Here is a 23363-nt window from a genome sequence, read left to right on the forward strand (position 1 = left end):
GGTCGGGTCGCTGCCGCACCGGCAAACGCGCCTGAGGGAAAGGCGCGAGGGCGTGGGCTGACCGTCCAGCTTTAAAAACATTTCCCACCTGACCTGCCTCCAATCGTGCCCACCTGGACCCCAGAAAATTCTGGTCGGTAAGCTGAGATAAAGTCAAGATTCTTTATTCAATCACTGGGCATGCTACTAATTTACCTAGGTATCTGGGAAAGTGAAAATATTTATTAATCAGTGAGATAGGTTTTAAGGAACATCTCATAAGAGTGAAAGGGAGGTGGAGAGGCTAAAAGATTTGGGAAAGAATTCCATGGAATAGAACCCAGGTTACCAGAGGCACAGACACCATTTGTCAGAGGAATTAAGAGTTGTGAGGGTTGTTCTGCTGGAGGAGGTTCTAGAGGAAGGAGGGGCCATTGAAGAGATTAAAGACAAGGACAGAAATGTTAAGTTTGAGGCATTGGGGCACCAGAAATCAATGCAGGTCAGTGAGGTTGAGGTGATAGCGAGCAGGACTTGATGCAGGTTAGAATACGGACAACAGATTTTTGCAGGAACTAAAGCTTATGGAGGTTGTGGATGAGAAGTTGGAGTAGTCTTGAATACCAGTTGAATACTCGAGTTGTCTGCTGGTGATAAAGACATGTATTAGGGTTTCAGCACTGGGCGGACTGAGGTAGGGGCGAAGGCAGGCAATATTACCAAGGTGGAAGTAGGCGGTACTCAGCTTGGGTTGAAATGGGTCACCAAGGCTGCTGCAAACAGTCTGATTATGCCTGAGAGAGTGGCCGAGTTTTTAGCAGGGGCGGAAGACAATGGCTTCAGTCTTCCCAATGTTTAGCTCCCCCAGATATGCAGCTCAGACAAACAATTAGCTGCAACAACTATATCCAAATGCACTAAGGCATAATTTTGTTAGTGGAACCGGTTTTAACTCCTGATATACTGTGACAGAATTAAAGATTCTGATAGAATGCTAGAGCTTGGATAAAAATGCTTCATTTTTATCATAACAAATTTTGTTCTCTATGTCTTACTTATAAACTATAGAATGTGGCCTTTACTTTATTACTTAGTTAATTTAGATTATCAATCAGTCATAAATATTCTGTTCAATAATTAAAAATAACTCAAAATGTTTTATAATCTTTAGACAGGTTTTCTTACCACTGCTTGTCCTTGATTATTTCTCTGGTCTATAAATAATCCGGCAAACATCAAGCCCAATGAACCACCACTCACGTAAACTAAAACAAGATATATAAATATCAATACATCTAGCTGACAATCATTATCTCGACTCAAACTGTTAATTTCATATATCTTAATTTGTGTGTTATCTGAATTATTTATTTTAAACAATAAAAATTTACAAATTCTGTAGCTGGAATTGCAAACATGCATGTATATTGTGAATGTTGGATTACCCATAATTGGAGTTTTTAAATACAGTTGAACCTTCACAAAACAAATTCACAGTAGAGATAAGCCTTAAAATGGCTCTTGGCAAGATCAGCATAAATGCTTAATGCAATTTTTAAATTTGCTCTCAGGGTGTGGGTGACATGGGTAAGGCTACATTTATTGCCGATTCCTAGTTTCCCCGAGAGGATGTTGTGGGCCTTCTCCTTTAACCGCTATAAACCCTGTGTTAATGGTGCTCCTATAATGGTGTTAGGTAGGGAATTCCAGGATTTTGACCCAGCGACAATGACAGAAGGGCGATTCATGTCCAAGTCAGAATGCTGTCTGACTTGGAGGAGATCTTGGAGGTGATGGTGTTCTCACAACATTACTGCTCTTGTCCTTCTCAGTGGTAGAGGTCACAGGAGAGGGTTGTGCTGTTGAAGTAACTTTGGTGAGTTGCCATAATGCATTCTGTTGATTGTATATACTGCAGCCACAGTGTGCTAGTTACCTACATAACATAAAATTTATAGCACAGAAACAGGCAATTCAGCCAACTGGTCTATGCCGGTGTTTATGCTCCACACGAACCTCCTTCCATCTTATTTCATCAAACCCTACATATTCTTCTATTTCTGTCTCCCTCACGTGCTTATCTATCTCCCCATTAAATGCATCTATGCTATTCGTCTCAACCACTCCATGTGGTAGCGAGTTCCACATTATCACCACTCTCTGTGTAAAAAAGCTTCTCCTGAATTCCTTATTGGATTTATTAATAACGTTGTTATATTTATCGCCCCTAGTTTAGGACTCCCGCACGTGTAAATATCTTCGCTATGCCTACCCTATCAAACCTCGCTTCAGTATCTGACAGATAAAGTTGGGTCATTGACTGAACAAGTGACATTTAGATTGTGTCTCGATTTCCTTATTTTTTTAACAGCAAATGAAAAGCTTGTTTTATTTCAATGTTTTGAAGAGATAGTTCCAGGCTTGTTTGGTGACCAGCTCTCACCTTTGTTGGCTCCACTATTTATCCCCCATGTCCTCGCACAGGCTAACATCACCAGCATTGAAGCACTGACCACACTCGATCAGCTTCGCTGGGCAGGCCACATAGTTCGCATTCCAGACACGAGCCATAAGCAATTGCTTTATGCGGAGCTCCTTCACAGCAAACGAGCCAAAGGTGGGCAGCGGAAACGTTACAAGGACACCCTCAAAGCCTCCCTGGTGAAGTGCGACATCACCACTGACACCTGGGGGTCTGTGGATTAAGACCGCCCTAAGTGGAGAAAGTGCATCCGGGAGAGTGTTGAGCTCTTTGAATCTCAACGCCGCAAGCGCGAAGAGGTCAGACGCAGGCAGCGGACGGAGCGTGTGGTAAATCAGTCACACGCCCCCCTTCCCCCAACGAATGTCTGTCCCACCTATGACAGGGTCTGTGACTCTCGTATTGGACTGTTCAGCCACCAAAGAACTCACTTTAGGTGTGGAAGCAGGTGTTCCTCGATTCCGAGGGACTGCCTATGATATGATGATGATGATTAACATTCTTTGCCTAGCTCCTCTATTGTCAAATTAAGCAAAACAAAATCTTATTGCTTCTTTTGTAAAATATGAGTTTACATTGACAAAGCAATGGAGAGAGTGGATATTGAGTCTGGTGACAGAGGAACTGCTGTGTCCTGGATGGTGTTGAGCTTCTTGAGTGTTGTTGTGATGCAGTTATCCAGATGACTGGTATTTCTTCACATTCCTCAGTTGAGCCTTATATATGGTAGAGAGGCTTTGAGGGGTTAGGAGTTGAGTCACCCATCACAGAGTACCCAGCCACTGCCTTGCACTTAAAGCCACTGTGTTGATATAGCTGGTTCAGTTAAGCTTCTGGTCAATGCTGACATCCAAGATGTTGGTAGTGGGGGACTAAGCAATTATGGTACCATTGAAGATCAAGGGAAGATGGCTGGGATTATGATGGAAGGAAAGTCATTACGATGACTGCCCCATGACTACCACAGCCAGCTTCCTTTCTGCTAGCTACGACTCCAGGCACTGGAGAGTTTTCCCTTTGATCGCCATTGACTTCAGTTTTTCTAGGTCCATTGTTGGCAGTGCCTTATGTTGAGGGCAGCTACTCTCACCTCTCATCTGACATTCAGCTCTGTGTGCATGCTAGTCATATGCCATTCTTATGCTGGCTAATTTAAGACAGATGTTTACTTTAAATGGGTCAGCATCACTGCAAAGACAAATGAATGTCAGGCAAACATGTTAATCATTTGCCAACCAATATTGACGACAGCCATTTATAGGCCTATGGTCCTCTGATTCTTTAAAATAAATTCAAATTCCACATCCAGATAGGAACTACAATTACTGATAAAAAAGGAGTAACATGCGGCATTTTCACTTTTAAAAAAATGTTACGTCATCGGACTGCTATTTAGGTTGTGATCTTTCCCTGTTCCATCCTCAGGACTTAAAGCAAAAGATATAGCTATAAAGGAGTGCTAAACCTGTACTAATAAAAAATAAAATGGTACCTAGTCTCAGTTTTCTGCTGGGTGAGTCCATGGTATATCATTTTGTTATTGCTGGCTGATCATGGTGTACCTACAATAATCCAATGAAAGTAGCCTAATGGCCATTGAATGATTATAAATGACAACCCAGGCCAGATTGCCATTGCACAACAGTGTGCAATTCCCAGGAATTATGGCTCAGCAATTCAGTTGCTGGTGAGATGACAGAGTAGATAATATTTTTCATGTAAAGGATATTTTGAGCATCATTGGTCTGACATTACAGAACTCTAAGTATGGTGTTTCTTACTCATAACGTTCCATCTGCTCTCCTCTTCGGTGACATGAGCCAGGTATCTGCCAGTGATGCTCAGGTGCAACCTGCACACAGAGAGCAAATGGAATGTTATAAGTAAAGGATGCCATGCTTACAGCTCTATGACATGTGCCTGTCTGCAATGTCCTTGGTATCACCAAAGAGATAGTCACATTACAAGTGATGTAGAACAGGATTCATCAGCTGAGGGGCTTAGCTTAGCTCTACTGGATAAGGGATGCAACAGCAGGAGGCTTCACAGGGCCAAAGAAGCTATGGTAGGGTGCAGGTGCTCCTTTTGCTTAGGAATGCAGGTCGCGTTCAAAGAGGTGCTAGCAGCCCTTGGGTAGCTCACATAAAGCAGCATCCTTCATGTGTGTGGCTAGACATCAGACCTGATATTAACATAGAGACAGAATCAGAGCAGAGGGGAGGGTGACAAACACGCTACATCATGGGATGCAATATCCAATTTCAACGGGGAATGCCTGATGCATCATTTAACTTCCGTGTTTCACGACTCCAAAGCGTGTAACTGGGCGTGATGCGGACCCGCATGACGTGATTTCCCTTTGACTATTTAAAGACCAAGTTCAGAGATAAGGGATCTCATAATAGATGAGGTTTGTGAATTACAACATAGTGAATTTGAAGGATAAACGTTATTGTGATGGCATACAAGGAGTAAAGGCTATGCACAGATTCAGTGAGTCATCATACTGGGTATTCTACTGGGTGCAGTAAGGGCCAGGAGGGAGGTCCCGTTTCCCACCAATGGGAAAAAGAACCCTGCTGCTACCACAAAGAAGGTGTGTTTGGAGATGCCACAGGAGGTGACTAGCAGGAGCATCACCATGAGGTCCTGGTCCAATGTCGCAAACATTTCAATGACCTGACCAGGTCAGGAAAGGTGAGAAAAGTTAGAGATGCTGTAGTGCATACCCTCTCATCTGTCTTATCAAACATACTCCATTCACATCACTTCTCACACCCAATCACTTTCATCAGCACCCATTTACATGCACATCCTCTCATCCTCACTCCCCTCACATCCTCACCTCTCTCGTCCTCCATCCACCATTGCCGGTCACCCCAATCCTCATGTACTCTGATACCACTTAATTCAGCTCTCTCAATTTTCAGCACATGCCCCGAAATGGCACTGTCAACATGTTCCTCAAATGCATGTTAATCCTCCTCGTGGTGTATCAGCCTGATTGTCACCCTCACCGAATACACTGCATCCATCGGATGTACGCATGCCTCAGAGCCATTCATAAGTTTGTTGTGCTACCTTTACAGGAGAAGAGAGCACAGAATGCTAGGGAGAAGCCAAGGACCAGAGTTGGTTCCCCACAGATTGTGGAGCTTTACACAGCAGAGGAGTAGACTCTGCCTCCCTAAGCATCGGAGATGATGAGATTGGTTGTACATTACAGCAGGGTGACAGCATTAATCTCTCAGACCCACATCTCCTACAAGACAAAGTAATCTTGAGTTGACTTTCGCACTTTATCAAATATGAGCAATTTAATCATGCATTTCAACATTTGTAAAGTTCCTCCAGCGTCATCATCGAAGAAAACAAGCTCCTGCCTGGAGATCATGAGGACACCTCAGAGGAGCTCATTTCTGATGAGGACCCAGCGTCACAGTGGTCACGAACAGAGAGTGGTGGCAGGGACAGCTGTGGACTGTCCACGTCGGAGGGTGCCGTCCTATCCAAGTTCTGCATAGCTGGACAGAAATGCTGAACCCAGAATTGATCAATTAAGAGGAGAATGCTGGAGGTTGGAGCAGCAACTGTTCAAGGTGCTAGCTTCCTGCCAAGCACACTATACACAATGACACATAGGATGGAGCTGTCCAGCTCGAACATTTGTGGAGTGATATTGCAAGGTTTTTCATCCATACAATCTTCTATTGAAAATCTGTCCTCTTCTATGGAAGTTGTATCAAGGCGCACTATTGAGTCCCTGCAGGCCCAAGCGGCCATCAATATTTCTACCGGCTTCTATATACTAACAGATACAGAAGACATGGGGTTACAAGGCATTACTGATCTCCTCCAAGCTGCTCTTCCACAGAGAGACTGCAGAGGTCGGTGACTACCTGATTTGACAATCTCAGCCTTCGAAAGCACTGCTTGTCTGACAGGAAGCTGAGCCTCTGCAGATCCTGTCGGGTGGGTAGGGTCTTCTCCCTCTGTTGCTCCTTTCTCTGCTGACCACCTGTAGCTCTCTCCACAACATGCCCTTACTTCTGTTGATCCTCATTCTCTTCCTCTTCCTCAGTCCAATCAAGAGGTGCCATAGCGCCACCCACCATAAGCTTCTCTGTTTGAACACCTCAAAACTCTCCAAATAACTCTCTCACACCAAAATTGTCACCAAAGCGCATCCCAGAGGGAACTGAGAAAAGACCTGAAAGTGCTGAACCTTTATTGACATTGACATTGACCTTTAACCACTACGATAAACTGCCAAGCAATCTCGTCTGTTTCCCTAGTGACTTTCCGGAGCACCGGGAACCAATGCTGCACCAGTTAAGTTCAGTTTGGGCTCCAATTGTATTAGGACCCTGATTTAAATGTTAATAATCCTCCCGCCTCTCCACGATGGGACACTTGGATGCCCCAATATCCGCCACCACCCATGCGGCAGGCTGGGATCAGGTTACGTGATTTTTAATTATAAACCTCGCCTCCATCGCCCAGCCTGATCTTTCCCTGCCTAGTCCTGCCTGAGGTCAATTTACGAAGCAGATACTGGGAATAGGGAACAGAGAGATGCAAGAACTATAGAGTAATGATAATGGAGGACTTCAATTACCTTATATAGACTGGGATGGTAATAGTGTAAAAGGCAGAAGCTGGCTGGGAAAAATCCGCTGGAACTGGGACGCCATCTGAGCGCTTTCGTCCATCGACGACGCCTCATGTGCCCAGGTTTTGAGCAAGTTCCCGTCATTGTTTGAGCCAGGCATCGGAAATTTCTCTGGGGCGAAGGTGCAGATCCACTTGGTTCCCGGTACATACCCCATCCACCACAAGGCACGTGCAGTGCCATACATGATGCGAGAGAAAGTGGAGATCGAGCTGGACTGGCTGCAACGAGAGGACATTATCGCGCCGGTTGAGTTCAACGAGTGGATCAGTCCAATTGTTTCGGTTCTCAAGGGCGTTGGCACGGTCAGAATTTGTGGGCACTATAAAGTAACGATTAACCGTTTTTTGCTGCAGGACCAGTACCCGCTACCCAAGGCAGACGACCTATTTGTGACGCTGGCAGGAGGGAAGACGTTCAGCAAGTTGGACCTGACCTCGGCCGACATGATGCAGGAGCTGGCAGAATCTTCAAAAGGCCTCACCTGCATCAACACGCACAAAGGTCTGTTCATCTACAATAGATGCCCGTTTGGGATTCGATCGGCCGTGGCTATTTTTCAAAGGAACATGGAGTGTCTGCTAAAGTTGGTTCCTCGCACTGTGGTTTTCCAGGACGACATATTGATCACAGGTTGGGACACCATCGAACACTTGTAAAACCTGGAAGAGGTTCTAAGTCGGCTAGATCATGTGGGACTCAGGTTGAAATGCTCGAAGTGTGTTTTCTTGGTGCCAGAGGTCGAGTTCTTAGGGAGAAGAATCGCGGCAGACGGCATCAAACCCACCGATGCCAAGAGGGAAGCCATCTAGAACGCGCCGAGACCACAGAACGTGACGGACCTCGGTCATTCCTGGGACTCCTCAATTATTTTGGTAATTTCCTACCCGGGTTAAGCACCTTGCTAGAACCTCTACACGTGTTGCTACGCAAGGGAGATGACTGGGTATAGGGGAAATCACAAGAGACTGATTTTGAGAAAGCCAGAAATTTGTTATGTTCCAACAAACTGTTTGTTCTGTATGACCCATGTAAACGTTTAGTGCTAGCTTGCGATGCATCTTCGTACGGGGTCGGGTGTGTGTTACAACAAGCAAATGAATCGGGAACATTGTAACCGGTCGCTTATGCGTCCAGGAGTTTGTCCAAGGCCAAAAGGGCCAACAGTATGATTGAAAAAGAAGCTTTGGCTTGCGTTTACAGGGTGAAAAAAATGCACCAGTATCTGTTTGGGCTTAAGTTCATGTTAGAAACTGACCATAAGCTGCTCATATTGCTATTCTCAGAGAGCAAAGGTATTAATATCTGTTATATATGTATACTTGTATTTACTCTGTACAGCCACCAGAGGGTTCATCTGCTGGAGCCCCAAGGGATACCATAATCCCTTGGGAGCACAGGTATTTAAGGAGGCTTCACAGGTTGGAGAGCTCTCTGGAGACCTGCAATAAAAGACTTAGGTCACACTTTACTTTGAGCTCACAGTGTTCAGTCTGACTCTTTCTCCATACACAACAACTGACGATGAGATACAGATAGCAAACACAAAGATGCAGAGAACAGTGGGCATCCTGGAGAAATTCTCAGAGGGAGATGACTGGGAAACTTTTGTGGAGTGACTCGACCAATACTTCGTGGCCAAGGAGCTAGATGGAAGAGAGCGCTGCCAAACGAAGGGCAATCCTCCTCACCATCTCTGGGGTAAGTAGAATTTACCAATATCTCGCAAAGATTTCAGGTACCTTTCCCCTGCAGAGGAGCAGAATCCCTTTCTGGACTTTTAAAATGGAAGGAAAACTTTGGGACACAAATGAATTTTAAAGGGGCAGACGAGGCCTGCAGGGGATAAAAGGGGGTGCATTCATGGAGACCCCCCCCCCCGCAGTGTTTGGACTCATAGGAAAGGGAATTTAATTTGGAACTATCTACCAGAAAGTTTGAAATCCTAAAGTGCACATGGAAGAAACTACAAACTTTAATCGAATTTGGGATTTTTAAAAGGTGTATGTTGGGTCTGCAAGAAAAGGAGTGGAGTCAATATCTAAAGGGCCAGTTTGGACATTGAAACTAATCAAATTGTCTGGGAACTGTATACCCTCGAAACTTGCCCCTTAAAAACATTAGCATTTAAACAATGCCACATACATATTCCAACACCTTTTCAACAGGCATAGAAATATCTGGCTCAGGCCAGACGAGCACAATGGAGAGCTCATCAACTTCGAAAAGCCTATTAACGCCAGATTAAAACCACTTAATCAAGTTTCAGTTCGCTGGGCTAGATTTGGTGGGAGATAAGGAAGCCTTTGGTGGGTATATCTATTCCCAGTTTTACCAAGGAACAGAACACAGAAAGCAGGACACAGACTTGAACAGCAGAACACAGACTCAAACACAGACAGACACAAGCAGCCGGAGGTGGGGAGTGAAGAAATGGAGTAGTGAAGGAAACTACAAGAAATCATCAAGGACCGACCGAGCACGAGACCCACAAAATGGAAGGTTGTCAGCAACCAAATTGACAACCCGGGCCACCACAACCAGCGAAACGACCAACCAAAACCAACTCAGCAAAAACCGAAGAATCGACATTTATTTCCACTCTACAATCTACTTCGGAATGACCAACGGGTGAGAAATTACCAAAAGGGACTAACTAAAACTATTCCTAACCAAAGAAAGTGAGTACTTACCCCATACATCCAAAATGCAACTAACTGCATCAATGGACGCACCCCAACCGAAGACTACGCAGTCCGAAGTCCTCTCCTCCGACCGGGGTATGGCTCACCTAGAAGGCCAAGTGCAGCGAACCCCGAAACCGTGATTCACCGGCAACTGTCAAAAATGGGATTGGTGAGCATGGCCCCTGAACCCACAGAGCTATAACTTAGTTGGTTAGGGGAATTGGGGGAGGGAGGCTGGGATAACTTGTGTAAATGTATCTGCATTCTCCTCTTTACCCCATTTAGAGTTTAAGCTGTATTCTTTTCCCCACAGGCTGCAATTTGACATTTTATTCAATGTGTTGTACCCCTCAGTGTGTATTGGTCTGTGTGTGTTATTAAAGGTGTGCCTTTTACTTCTTTTTAAACACAATAAAGCCATACCTGCTTCCGACCTTGAAACCAATTGTCTGTCCAAGTCTGTCACAGTCCCTTCATAATTCCAGTGTCTAGAACCAAGGGTGTGGGAGAGATTCGGAACCGCTCATATAAGGTCAGAAGGGAAAGCTGACCCCCTGCAAACCACCCCTTACATAATGGCGACCCAGATGGGACACTGGTACAAGGGACGTGATAAGAGAGAGACTGGTTTCAGGAAACGAAGCAAAATGGAAGAGGGGATTTCCTCGTATGTGTTTAAGAGGGTAAATGTGGCTAAGGAGTGGGCACTCGATCTATTGTATGCTGAGTGTCCAGAAGATGCTGCCGCTCAATGGACCGAGAGCAAGGACCATAAAAGGTCGATAGAGTAGGCCATTTGGCTAATTTGCCTTCAGCAACAGATCCGGCTTCTAGATGAGGAGAATGAGAAATTAAAGGAAGTATTGAGACAGGCAGAAGAGAGGTCCAGCGCAAGGGCCACAGTCGGGAAAAGGCTGTGGACAGAGGTGGGACAGTTAAAGGAAAGTAGAGCGCTCACTAAAGAAAGGTACAAAACCCAACTGAACCTTTTACAGTGTCAGATTATTGAAGCCAAAAATAGCGAACTGGCATTGCGGGAAGAGAATTCTTGCCTCGCCAAGCAAGTTAAAGAGTACGGGGAGAGGGTGAGCGACATTCAGGTAGCCTATAAGGTAGCCAGTGCCAGGGAATTTGAGGCAGGAGACCACGGCCCCTGCCAGCAGCAGATCCAAAGCTTGAACCTTGCTCTATCCCGGGCTAAAGGCATGGTGTGCCTGATAAACCCGGGTTTAGCCCAGGAACACCTGGTTGGGCAAGGAGAAACCCCTCAGTCACCGCCTGCAGCTCCCAGGAATGGCCCGGGGCAGCAGGGGTGTCAGCCAGAGTGCAGGGCAGGCAAGGATTGCAAACTACCAACACCGGCAGCCCCGAGTTTTAACTCGGCTTGGCAGCAGGGGGAAGAGGGCGAGCCAATACAAGAAGGGCCGGAACCAGGGCCAATGCACCCGGTCCGTCAGTAGACGTTTGGCCCACCTGATGCCAATGGGGCAGCAGGACCCCTGGAAAGCAACTTCGTAGTCCCCCACGACACCCAAAAACTGAGGGCTATGATAGGCCACCTAAGTAAGCTCACCCAACAGGGGGATCCCTCGGTACACTTCCTGGAAGTGGAACACACAGGGGATATTAACGGGTGCGATGATTCAGAGCAGGCTAAGCTGTTGCTCTTCTCGCTAGACACCAAGCTGTGCCATTCCCTCTCTGCAGACAGCAGAAAGGGGCGAAACACATACGCTACGGTTAAGGAGGAGGTTCTAGAGGTCATGGGTATGAACGACGGGAGTCCTTTCTCCCGAGTGGAGAAAACAGTGCAGCTCTATGGGGAGACTCCACAGGCTTTCGCCGACAGGTTGTGGCCGGTCTACGAAAGGGCCTGTAGTGGGGTTCTTGACCGGGCCCACCTGAACCCTAACGAGCTGGCTCACTGGCTCCGCAGCCTGGTGGCAAACAGCTTACCTGGAGTAAAGGCAAAAGCCCAGGTCTGGTTCGATCCAAGAGATCCCAGAACCACCGAGGAGACAGTGGTCAGGCAGTTGACCCTGGCTTACCGGAACAGTAGAGGGACAGAGGAGCCCTCTTCTCAGGGAGGGTCCATGAGATTAAACCCAACTAAGGCAAGAGAGAGTGGCATCAGGAAGGTGGGAACCCTCCCCACAAAGGGGGCGAGTGTTTTGGGTGTGGGAAAAGTGGGCACTGGAGGAAGGACTGTAAGAACCCATGGGAAGAGACTAAGGGAAAGGCCACTCCAGCCCCAGCCCGTAAGGCCGGGGCAGGAACACCCGACACATATGAGACACTCGTAGCCGCCCGACAGACACTCATAAACGGACAGGGAGCAGTAGCTATCGCAACCGGTCCAGTAGCCGGTACGGTAAAACCCTCTGCTCCAACCCACCCAGATGCATGACTACAGCCAGCGCAGCCTGTGTACCTGTGTTCCCTAGAGTACGATGCCTGGAAGAGACCGTGCATTACGATGGAGGTGGAGAAAGTGAAAGGGACCTACCTGCTAGATACCGGTGCTTCCAGCACCCTTGTATATGCAGATAACCCAGCTACCTCACCTCTATCGAACGGGGTCCCGTACAGTCTAGTGGGGTTCACAGGCAATGAGCAAACTGGTTCATTTTCCATCCCGCTCACCATTCAGTTAGGGACACTCAAAACCAAATGGAAGTGTGTCCTGATGAAATGGGAGCAGAAGGGAAAAGGGATCCTGGGAGCTGATTTCATCATTGGCCACCAGATCCTAGTGGATCTCAGGAACCACTGTCTGTGGGGAGCCATAGTGACTGACAGGGAAGGTGAGGTGGCGGTGATCCCAGAAAAAGGGGCCAAGGGAACATTGTGTACCGTGAAGCCAAAGGAGGGTTATGACTTGGAATTACTGGTCAGTAACACCCCAGTGGAGTACCAGGCATATGTATAGGCACATCTTGCAGCATTTGCCACCCACAAACATGACTGTGGTAGGGTAACGGGGGTGGAAGTTAGTATAGTAGGGGACCCCATGACCCGACCACAAAAGCAATATAACTTCCCCAGGGAGGCAGAGGCAGACCTGACAACGGCGCTGGGATCACTGGTAGAGCAAGGGGTGTTAAGACCGATAGCAACCCATGTGAACTCTCCACTGTGGCCGGCTAAGAAACCGGACAACTCATGGAGGGCCACCGTGGACTATCGAGAACTAAATAAGAATATCCCTGCCTGTGCACCCACTGTAGCAGCCGTAGCGGATCTCATAGGGAGTATTCCAGCATCTGCGACCACTTTCACAGTGCTGGACATTTCAAATGGGTTCTGGTCCATTTCTTTAAAACGGGAGGACCAGTACAAGTTCGCCTTTACCTTTAAGAGCCAACAATACATGTGGAACTGTCTTCCCCAAAGCTTCCACAATAATCCCAGCATTTTTCACCAATGTTTGGCGAACTGTTTAAAGGGCTTTAGCAGACCCCAGCAGTTGGTGCAGTATGTGGATGACCTGCTCCTGTTTACCGATCAGGGGGAGGAGCATGGCCCACTGCTGGCTGAGCTGCTGGAGCTGCTAAAAGAAGAAGGGTTTAAAGTAAACCCCAAGAAGGCACAGATCGGTCAGAAGGAAGTCAAATTCCTGGGACTGACTGTGCGCGCTGGGGAAAGGGCCATAGACAAGGCTAGAAGGGAGGCAGTACAGGAGTTACCAGCCCCCAACACAGTGACAGGGGTAAGATCCTTTCTAGGGCTCACCGGGTACTGCAGAGACTTTATTGAGGATTATGCAGCCACCGTAGCCCCTCTGCTTAAGCTCCTACACAAGAGTGTCGAGTGGGACTGGGATGAGGTTTGCGAGGCAGCATTTAATCAGCTCAAGAAGGACTTGCAGACCGCGCCAGCCTTAGGAGCGATAGATGTAGGAAAGGAGTTTTTCCTGGAGGTGGCAGCCAGCGGGGACAGTTTGAGCTCAGTGCTGCTTCAAAAGCGGCAGGGCCAGCTGAGACCGGTGGTTTACTCCTCCAGGATGTGGAGAAGGGGGACTCCAACTGTGAGAGACACCTCCTAGCCACACATTGGGCAGTGAAAAGATCCTTGATCTTCACAGGAGGGTCTCCTCTAACACTCCTAACCCACCACACACCTACTCAGATACTTCTAGATTGGAGGATTAAGGACGGGATGGTGAGCAGTGCCCGCATTGCTCGCTGGACCCTGCTCCTCTCCCAGATGGACCTCAGAGTAGAAGGCCCCCGCGAGCCAAGGCTCACAGCCAACCTAATCTATCCAAGGAAAGCCCACAGGTACTCGATAGAAGGGGTATGGGAGGTGAACATTGACCTTCGGGCTGGGTTACACCCTACAGGCCGGGACATCTACGTGGACGGGTCCAGCACGGTATCTGCTGACGAACGACTCACTGGGTGCGGAGTCTATGACCCAAGGGCAGGTATTGCCCTGGCAATCAAGCTCCCCAGCACCATGAGCGCCCAGCATGCTGAACTGTCCGCCGTAATGTATGTGGTGACCCACCCCGAGGAATTCCCTACCCCGTACATGATTTGCTCGGACAGTATGTTCACCTGCAATTCATGTACGGAGTACCTGGCTATCTGGTCCCGTCGCGGATACACGTCCGCTAACGGGAGACCCCTGGCAATCAAGCCCCTGCTGGAGAAAATCATGACAGCGGTGGGGGAAGAAGGAAAGGTCTACATACATAAGGTGAAGGCCCATTCAAAAACCGAACCCCGTGCAGAGGGAAACCAACAGACTGACAAACTGGCCAAAGAAGGTGCCCGCATGGGAAAGTTCTGGGACCCCTATGACACCGGCCGCATAGCAGCGGTCAAGAATAAGAACAGGGCAGCAGAGAGTACAGGGACAGCTTTGGCCCCGGACTTAAATACAGTTCAGCTACAGGACCCAGTCCTGAAAGCTGTCCTGAACGCGCTAGCTAGAGCAGAGAGAGTAGAAGGTCCGTACGGCACAGCAGCCATTACCGTTAAGGAAGGCATGCTGTTTAAAGCGGGACAATGGGTCGTGCCACAGCAGCACCAGAGGGAATTCCTAAAACTGGCCCATGAGGGTCCAGGAGCAGGACACCCCGGGCCTGATACCACCTGGCAATGGGTGGAACAGGCAGGATGGTGGCCGGGACTCAGGGAGGACGTCCGCGAGTTCTGTGCGAACTGCCTGGTGTGTGCTGCGAACAACCCTGACACCCAGAAAAGGAAGGTGTCCCTAGGACACGTCAGGAGGGTAGAGGGACCATGGCAGTCAATCCAAATTGACTACATCAGGCCCCTACCCACTGCCCAGGGAGGCTACAAATACTGCCTAGTCCTGGTGGACGTGTTCTCAAACTGGGTTGAAGCCTTCCCCTGCCGAACAGCCACCGCACTAGGGACAGCTAAGATTCTAGTGAGGGAAGTGTTCTCCCGGTGGGGACTCCCACAGTATGGACCAGGGGAGCCATTTCACCGGGCAGGTAATGTAGGCAACCCTTAAGGTGCTCGGCATTGAGGTGAAATGGCATGTTGCCCACAATCCACAGTCATCGGGTATTGTGGAGCGTTTAAACCGCACCATTAAAGAAAGGCTGCGGAAGGAAACGGGTGACTCACCCCAAAAGTGGGTGGAGGTCTTACCATTGGTCCTAATGGGGATCCGAGCTAGCCAGTCAAAGAGCACCGGGTAATTCCCCACACGAGCTCATGACTGGCCGGATCATGTGGACCCCCACCCATGTCCTAGCCCCGGTGCTCACAGAAGGTCAGCTCAGAGAGGTGAACCGGGACCGATTTGTCAGGAACCTGTTTGAACACCTTAAACAGATTCACTGGCAGGCTGCTAGTAACATGGGCAGACAGCATCAGGGGAACCGATTGCTGCTAGAACCCAGCAAACACCACGAATGGGAGATAGGGGACCAAGTCATGGTGAGGAACTATGCTCGGGTCAGGGTTTTTGAAGCATTATATATGGGGCCATACAGCATTGTGGACAAGGCAAGCCCGATGGTCTATGCCATAAAGCTGCCCCGCCGTACTAAGTGGTTCCACATCAACCAGTGCAAGCTGTACAACCCAGGGTCAGCCAACCAGAGGGCAGCCGGGAGGGGTGAACCGTCCTCAGGACAGGGACCCTCCGTTGGCCGCCCCCGACGGTGGAGGGCCCACATGGAATGTGGCAGGCTCAGAAACCGTGCCTATAGGGGCAGTGAATTGCAGTACTGGAGGGGCTATCTCACCCATCGTTTGGGATTCGGACGCACCCCCAGTAACCCAAGCCCTGAGAAGGACCCTCCGTACACCACGGCCAAAGATACCGTGGTCACCGGCATCTGAACCTCAGCGATTCTACCCTGGGAGAAGGGCAGCTCGACAGGAAAGGCCGAAGGTCAGAAGGATAGAGGCCGCTCAGAGTAGGGACCACCAGCCAGCCGCCTCCAGCGGTGAGGGACTCACAGGAGCAGTAGCCACGAGCTGTCCCAGAGACAAGGGTCTCCAGCTCACCAGCTGCGGGGAAACCCTAGTATCCAGGCAGCTATCAGGCCGCACAAGGCATGGGCCTGACAGGGAGTAACCAGGCCACCCGGAGACGGATGGCGGTTGTACATAGCTCTAATTTTAGTTTAAGGCAGCTGACTGCACCATTTTACATTTTAAGGTTTAGTTTAGAATTGAGGTTAATGTTGCAGTAATGTTTAGGTGATTATTTTGAGTTTGTCTTATGTGTCAGCCAGCCTGAGAGCAGTTCTCAAGGGCAGGATCTAGACATTACTGGGTGATGGACAAACCTCAGGAGACTAATTGATGTTGTTTAGTTTTAATCTATGTTTTTTTCCCTTCCATAATGTGGTTGTATGTTGCCTATATGCTGGTGAATATAATGTAACTGAAATGAAATGTAACTGTGCTGAAATGCAATTGTAGTGATTGAACTCCCTCCAAGCTGGGAGGGTATGTAAAAGGTTTGTACCTGTAAAGGGAAAAGTGTGCATCTATGGTGATGTTGCATAAGTGTAATGCACTTTGGGTATTAGTTTAGCTAATTTACGGGGAAGGTTATCTCTTGGGAGTCAGGAACTTTGCTCACCTCGAAGAATGATACCATAAGTGATATGGTATCACAGGGGGGAATGTAGAATTTACCAATATCTCGCAAAGATTCCAGGTACCTTTCCTCTGCAGAGGAGAAGAATCCCTTTCTGGACTTTTAAAATGGAAGGAAAACTTTGGGACACAAATTAATTTTAAAGGGGCAGACGAGGCCTGCAGGGGATAAAAGGGGATGCATTCATGGAGACCCCCCCGCAGTGTTTGGACTGGGAATTTAATTTGGAACTATCTATCAGAAAGTTTGAAATCCTAAAGTACACATGGAAGAAACTACGAACTTTAATCGAATTTGGGATTTTTAAAAGGTGTATGTTGGGTCTGCAAGAAAAGGGGTGGGGTCAATATCTAAAGGGCCAGTTTGGACATTGGAACTAATCAAATTGTCTGGGAACTGTATACCCTCGAAACTTGCCCCTTGAAAACATTAGCATTTAAACAATGCCACATACATATTCCAACACCTTTTCAACAGGCATAGAAATATCTGGCTTAGGCCAGACGAGCACAATGGAGAGCTCATCAACTTCGAAAAGCCTATTAACGCCAGATTAAAACCACTTAATCAAGTTTCAGTTCGCTGGGCTAGATTTGGTGGGAGATAAGGAAGCCTTTGGTGGGTATATCTATTCCCAGTTTTACCAAGGAACAGAACACAGAAAGCAGGACACAGACTCGAACAGCAGAACACAGACTCAAACACAGACAGACATAAGCAGCCGGAGGTGGGGAGTGAAGAAATGGAGTAGTGAAGGAAACTACAAGAAATCATCAAGGACCGACCGAGCACGAGGCCCACAAAATGGAAGGTTGTCAGCAACCAAATTGACAACCCGGGCCACCACAACCAGCGAAACGACCAACCAAAACCAACTCAGCAAAAACCGAAGAATCGACATTTATTTCCACTCTACAATCTACTTCGGAATGACCAACGGGTGAGAAATTACCAAAAGGGACTAACTAAAACTATTCCTAACCAAAGAAAGTGGGTACTTACCCCATACATCCAAAACGCAACTTACCGCATCAACGGACGCACCCCAACCGAAGACTACGCAGTCCGAAGTCCTCTCCTCCGACCGGGGTATGGCTCACCTCGAAGGCCAAGTGCAGCGAACCCCGAAACCGCGATTCACCGGCAACTGTCAAAAAGGGGATTGGTGAGCATGGCCCCTGAACTCACAGAGCTATAACTTAGTTAGTTAGGGGAATTGGGGGAGGGAGGCTGGGATAACTTGTGTAAATGTATCTGCATTCTCCGCTTTACCCCATTTAGAGTTTAAGCTGTATTCTTTTCCCCACAGGCTGCAATTTGACATTTTATTCAATGTGTTGTACCCCTCAGTGTGTATTGGTCTGTGTGTGTTATTAAAGGTTTGCCTTTTACTTCTTTTTAAACACAATAAAGCCATACCTGCTTCCTACCTTGAAACCGATTGTCTGTCCAAGTCTGTCACAGTCCCTTCATAATTCCAGTGTCTAGAACCAAGGGTGTGGGAGCGATTCGGAACCGCTCATATAAGGTCAGAAGGGAAAGCTGACCCCCTGTAAACCACCCCTTACAGGCACCAACGTATGGCCTCATGAAGAATCTGCTCACTCCAGCGAAACCCACGGAGAAATCATACGACGATTTGTACACACTGGTTCGAGAGCATTTGAACCCGAAGGAAAGCATTCTAATGGCAAGGTACCGGTTCTACACCTACAAAAGGTCTGAAGGCCAGGAAGTGGCGAGTTATGTCGCCGAGCTAAGACGCCTTGCAGGACATTGAGAATTTGAAGGACATTTGGAGCACATACTCAGAGACTTTTTTTTAATTGGCATTGGCCACGAAACCATACTTCGCAAACTTTTGACTGTAGAGACCCCAACCTTGAGTAAGGCCATAGTGATAGCCCAGGCGTTCAGCCACCAGTAACAATACGAAGTAAATTTCTCAGCACACAAGTGCTGCTACAAGTACTATGAACAAAGTGATGTTGTTTTCGAATCGTAACGGACAAGGCAGGTCACACATACCTGCAGCTACAAATCCGCAGATGTCTCAGAGTCCACCATCAAGGGTGATGAATGCAAGGCCATTAACACCTTGTTGGTGCTGTGGGGATGATCATCGTTTCCATTCATGCTGATACAAAGTGAACATTTGTAAGGGCCGTGGAACAATGGGACACCTCCAACAAGTGTGCAGGCAAGCTGCAAAGCCTGTTAAACCTGTAAACCACCATGTTTCAGAGGAGGACAGATCCACGGAGGATCACGATGAACCAGAGCCTCAGATCGAGGAGGCAGAGGTACATGAGGTGCTCACATTTAGCATGAATTGTCCCCTGATAATGCTGAATGTTGAACTAAATGGAGTCCCGGTGTCAATGGAGCTGGACACGGGCGCAAGCCAGTCCATCATGCGCAAAAAGACTTTCGAAAGGTTGTGCTGCAACAAGGCCTCAAGGCCAGTCTTAACTCCAGTTTGCACGAAATTAAGAACTTGCACGAAGTTCCTGTAATCAGCAGTGCTACTGTAAAGGTCTCCTACGATGGAGCCGTGCACAAGCTACCACTCTGGGTGGTACCGGGCGATGGTCCCACGCTGCTTGGCAGGAGCTGGCTGGGAAACATACGCTGGAACTGGGATGACGTCCGAGCACTATCGCCTGCTGATGGGACTTCGTGTGCCCAGGTCTTAAACAAATTTCCTTCGCTATTCGAACCAGGCATTGGGAAATTCGAAGGAGCAAAAGTGCAGATCCACTTAATTCTGGGGGCGCGACCCATCCATCACAAGTCGAGAGACGTACCGTACATGATGAGAGAAAGGGTAGAGATCGAGCTAGACCGGCTGCAAAGAGAGGGCATCATTTCCCCGATCAAGTTCAATGAGTGGGCCAGTCCTATTGTCCCAGTCCTCAAGGGAGATGGCACCGTCAGAAACTGCGGCGATTACAAAGAATCTATCAATCATTTCTCCCTGCAGGACCAATACCCACTACCAAAGGCCGACGACCTCTTTGCAATGCTGGCGGGAGGAAAGATGTTCACGAAGCTGGATCTGACGTCAGCCTACATGACGCAGGAACTGGAGGAATCATCGCAGGCCCTCAACACGCACAAAGGTCTTTTTGTTTATAACAGATGCCCATTTGGAATCCGATCGGCAGCTGCGATATTCCAGAGAAACATAGAAAGCTTACTGAAGTCAGTCCCGCACACCGTAGTCTTCCAGGATGACATCTTGGTCACAGGTTGGAACACAGTCGAGCATCTGCAGAACCTGGAGGAGGTTCTTAGTCGACTCACTCGCATGGGGCTCAGGTTAAAACACTCGAAGTGCATTTTCCTGGTGCCTGAAGTGGAGTTCCTGGGAAGGAGGATTGCGGCGGACGGCATCAGGCCCACCTACGCGAAGACGGAGCCAATCGAGAATGCACCAAGGCCACAGAACGTAACGGAGCTGCAGTCGTTTCTGGGACTCTTGAACTACTTTGGTAACTTCTTACCGGGTCTCAGCACACTACATGGCTTACTACGAAAAGGGGACGAGTGGATTTGAGACAAAAGCCAAGAAAATGCCTGTGTAAAAGTGAAAAAATTGTTATGCTCAAACAAATTGCTTGTGTTGTATGATCCATGTAAGTGTTTAGTACTAGCATGTGATGCGTCGTCATATGGCGTCGGGTGTGTATTGCAAAAAGCTAATGATTTCGGGAAACTGTTGCTTATGCATCCAGGAGTGTATCTAAGGCTGAGAGAGCCTACAGCATGATTGAGAAAGAAGCGTAGCATGTATCTATGGGGTAAAGAAAATGCATCAATACCTGTTTAGGCTAAAATTCGAATTGGAAACTGACCATAAGCCACTTATATCCCTGTTCTCTGAGAGTAAAGGGATAAATACCAACACATCGGCCCCCATCCAGAGATGGGCACTCATGTTGTCTGCATACAACTACGCCATCCGCGACAGGCCAGGCACAGAAAACTGCGCCGATGCTCTCAGTAGGCTGCCATTGCCCACCACGGGGGGTGGAAATAGCGCAGCCCACAGATCTAGCCATGGTTATGGAAGCATTAGAGAGTGAGCAATCACCCGTCAATGCCTGGCAGATCAAAACCTGGACAAGCCAGGACCCCTTATTATCTCTAGTCAAAAGCTGTGTGCTTCATGGGAGCTGGTCCAGTGTCCCAGTGGAAATGCAGGAAGACAAAAAGCCGTTCCAGCATGCAATGGTGAAATGTCTATACAGGTAGGCTGTCAAGTAGTGGTCCCCAGAAGGGAAACGGCCTCCACAGTACCCACCCAGTCATCGTAATGATGAAAGCAATAACCAGATCCCATGTGTGGTGGCCCGATATCGATGCGGACTTAGAGTCCTGCGTTCACAGATGTAATACATGCTTGCAGTTAAGCAATGTACCCAGGGAGGCGTCGCTAAGTTTATGGTCTTGGCTCTCCAAACCGTGGTCTCGGGTACACATCGACTATGCAGGCCCGTTCTTGGGTAAAATGTTCCTTGTGATTGTAGATGCGTATTCCAAATGGATTGAATGTGAGATAATGTCGGCTAGCACGTCCGCTGCCACTACTGAAAGCCTGCGGGCCATGTTTGCTGCACACGGCCTACCCGATATCCTGGTGAGCGACAACGTGCCATGTTTTACCAGTGCTGAGTTCAAAGAATTCATGACCCGTAACGGGATCAAACATGTCACATCTGCCCCATTTAAACCAGAGTCCAATGGTCAGGCAGAGAGAGCAGTGCAAACCATCAAGCAAGGCTGGAAAAGGGTAACTCAAGGCTCACTGCAGACTCGCCTATCCCGAGTCCTGCTTAGCTAATGCACAAGACCACACTCACTCATTGGGATCCCACCTGCTGAACTGCTCATGAAAAGAGCACTTAAGACAAGGCTCTCATTAGTTCACCCTGATCTACATGAACAGGTAGAGAGCAGACGGCTTCAACAAAGTGCATACCATGACAGCGCAAATGTGTCATGCAAGATTGAAATCAATGATCCTGTATTTGTATTAAATTATGGACAAGGTCCCAAGTGGCTTCCCGGCACTATCGTGGCCAAAGAGGGATGCAAAGAGGTGTTTCGGGTCAAACTTTCAAATGGACTCACTCACCGCAAACACTTGGACCAAATCAAACTCAGATTCATGGACTATCCTGAGCAACCCACCTTGGACCCTACCTTTTTTGATCCCCCAACACACACACCAGTGGCAACCGGCACTACGGTTGACCACGAAGCAGAACCCATCATCCACAGCAGGGCCCAACACACCAGGCAACCCAGCAAGGCCAGCTGCACAGCAGCCCAACGAGGGCCCAAGAAAAGATTCAACAACACCAGCTTTCACACTGAGATGATCAACCAGGGCAAGAAGGACCCCAGATCGACTCACATTGTAAATAGTTACACTATTGACTTTGACAGGGCGGGGCGGGAGGGGGGGTGCAGGAGGTGTTGTTATATATGTATACTTGTATTTACTCTGTACAGCCAACAGAGGGCTCATCCTCTGGAGTCCCAAGGGATCCCATAATCCCTTGGGAGCACAGGTATATAAGGAGGCTTCACAGGTTGGAGAGGCACTCTGGAGGCCTGCAGTAAGACCACGATCACACTTTACTTCAAGCTCACAGTGTTCAGTCTGACTCTTTCTCCATACACAACAAGACCAATGCCTCTGCTCGCATCCAAAGATGGGCGCTCACACTGTCTGCATATAACTATGTAATTCGCCACAGGCCAGGCGCAGAGAACTGCGCTGATGCTCTCAGTCGGCTACCAATGCCCACTACTGGGGTGGAAATGGCACAGCCTGCAGACTTGCTCTTGGTAATGGATGCATTTGAAAACGAAAAGTCACCCGTTACGGCCCGCTAGATCAGGATCCTTTACTGTCCCTTGTCCCAGTGGCGATGCATGAAGAGATCAAGCTGTTCCAGCGGCGCAAAGATGCAATGTCCATACTGTGGTGTATGTAGCACACAAATCACTGACTCCACACGGTCTGGTGTTAATCTAACTGCTGTGAATTGTACTTCATATCCATTATTTTACACAAGTACAGTGGCCATTCAACATTAAAATATTAATTCTTATTATAAATTCGCCATCTCACATTAACATAGCTCATTTTAGACTCGCTCTGCCTTACAGAAGTTCTTTGTGGGGACCACCTCATGGTAAGGTCCTTTTAAGACTCCCGGGTGCATTTCCTTTTTAAGGCGCCATCTTTGAGGCAGGAGGATTCCACGAGGCTTCTCCTTGGGCGCCGCCATCTTTGATGCTCTGCTGCTCTGGACACGACGCCGCCGCTCCGGATGCCCTCCGCCGTCGCAGCCTCCGCTCCCTTCCGCTGCCACCTGACTTGCCGCCTCTTCTGCGGCTGTCGTCGTCGCTTCTCTGGCGGCCACCGTAGCCG

General features: G+C 48.3%; 1 protein-coding gene across 1 annotated transcript in view; it reads right to left on the reverse strand.

Moving 5' to 3' along the window:
- Window positions 1-23363, reverse strand: part of LOC139262693 (putative ammonium transporter 1) — a 106532-nt gene that overhangs the window by 35304 nt on the left and 47865 nt on the right. Inside the window, exon 8 of the mRNA XM_070877845.1 lies at window positions 1165-1244. Within this exon, the coding sequence (XP_070733946.1) occupies window positions 1165-1244 (80 nt within the window). The remainder of the gene's footprint in view (window positions 1-1164; window positions 1245-23363) is intronic.

The sequence above is a fragment of the Pristiophorus japonicus genome, chromosome 4 (genome assembly GCF_044704955.1).
Source record: "Pristiophorus japonicus isolate sPriJap1 chromosome 4, sPriJap1.hap1, whole genome shotgun sequence".
Classification (NCBI taxonomy): Eukaryota; Metazoa; Chordata; class Chondrichthyes; family Pristiophoridae; genus Pristiophorus; species Pristiophorus japonicus.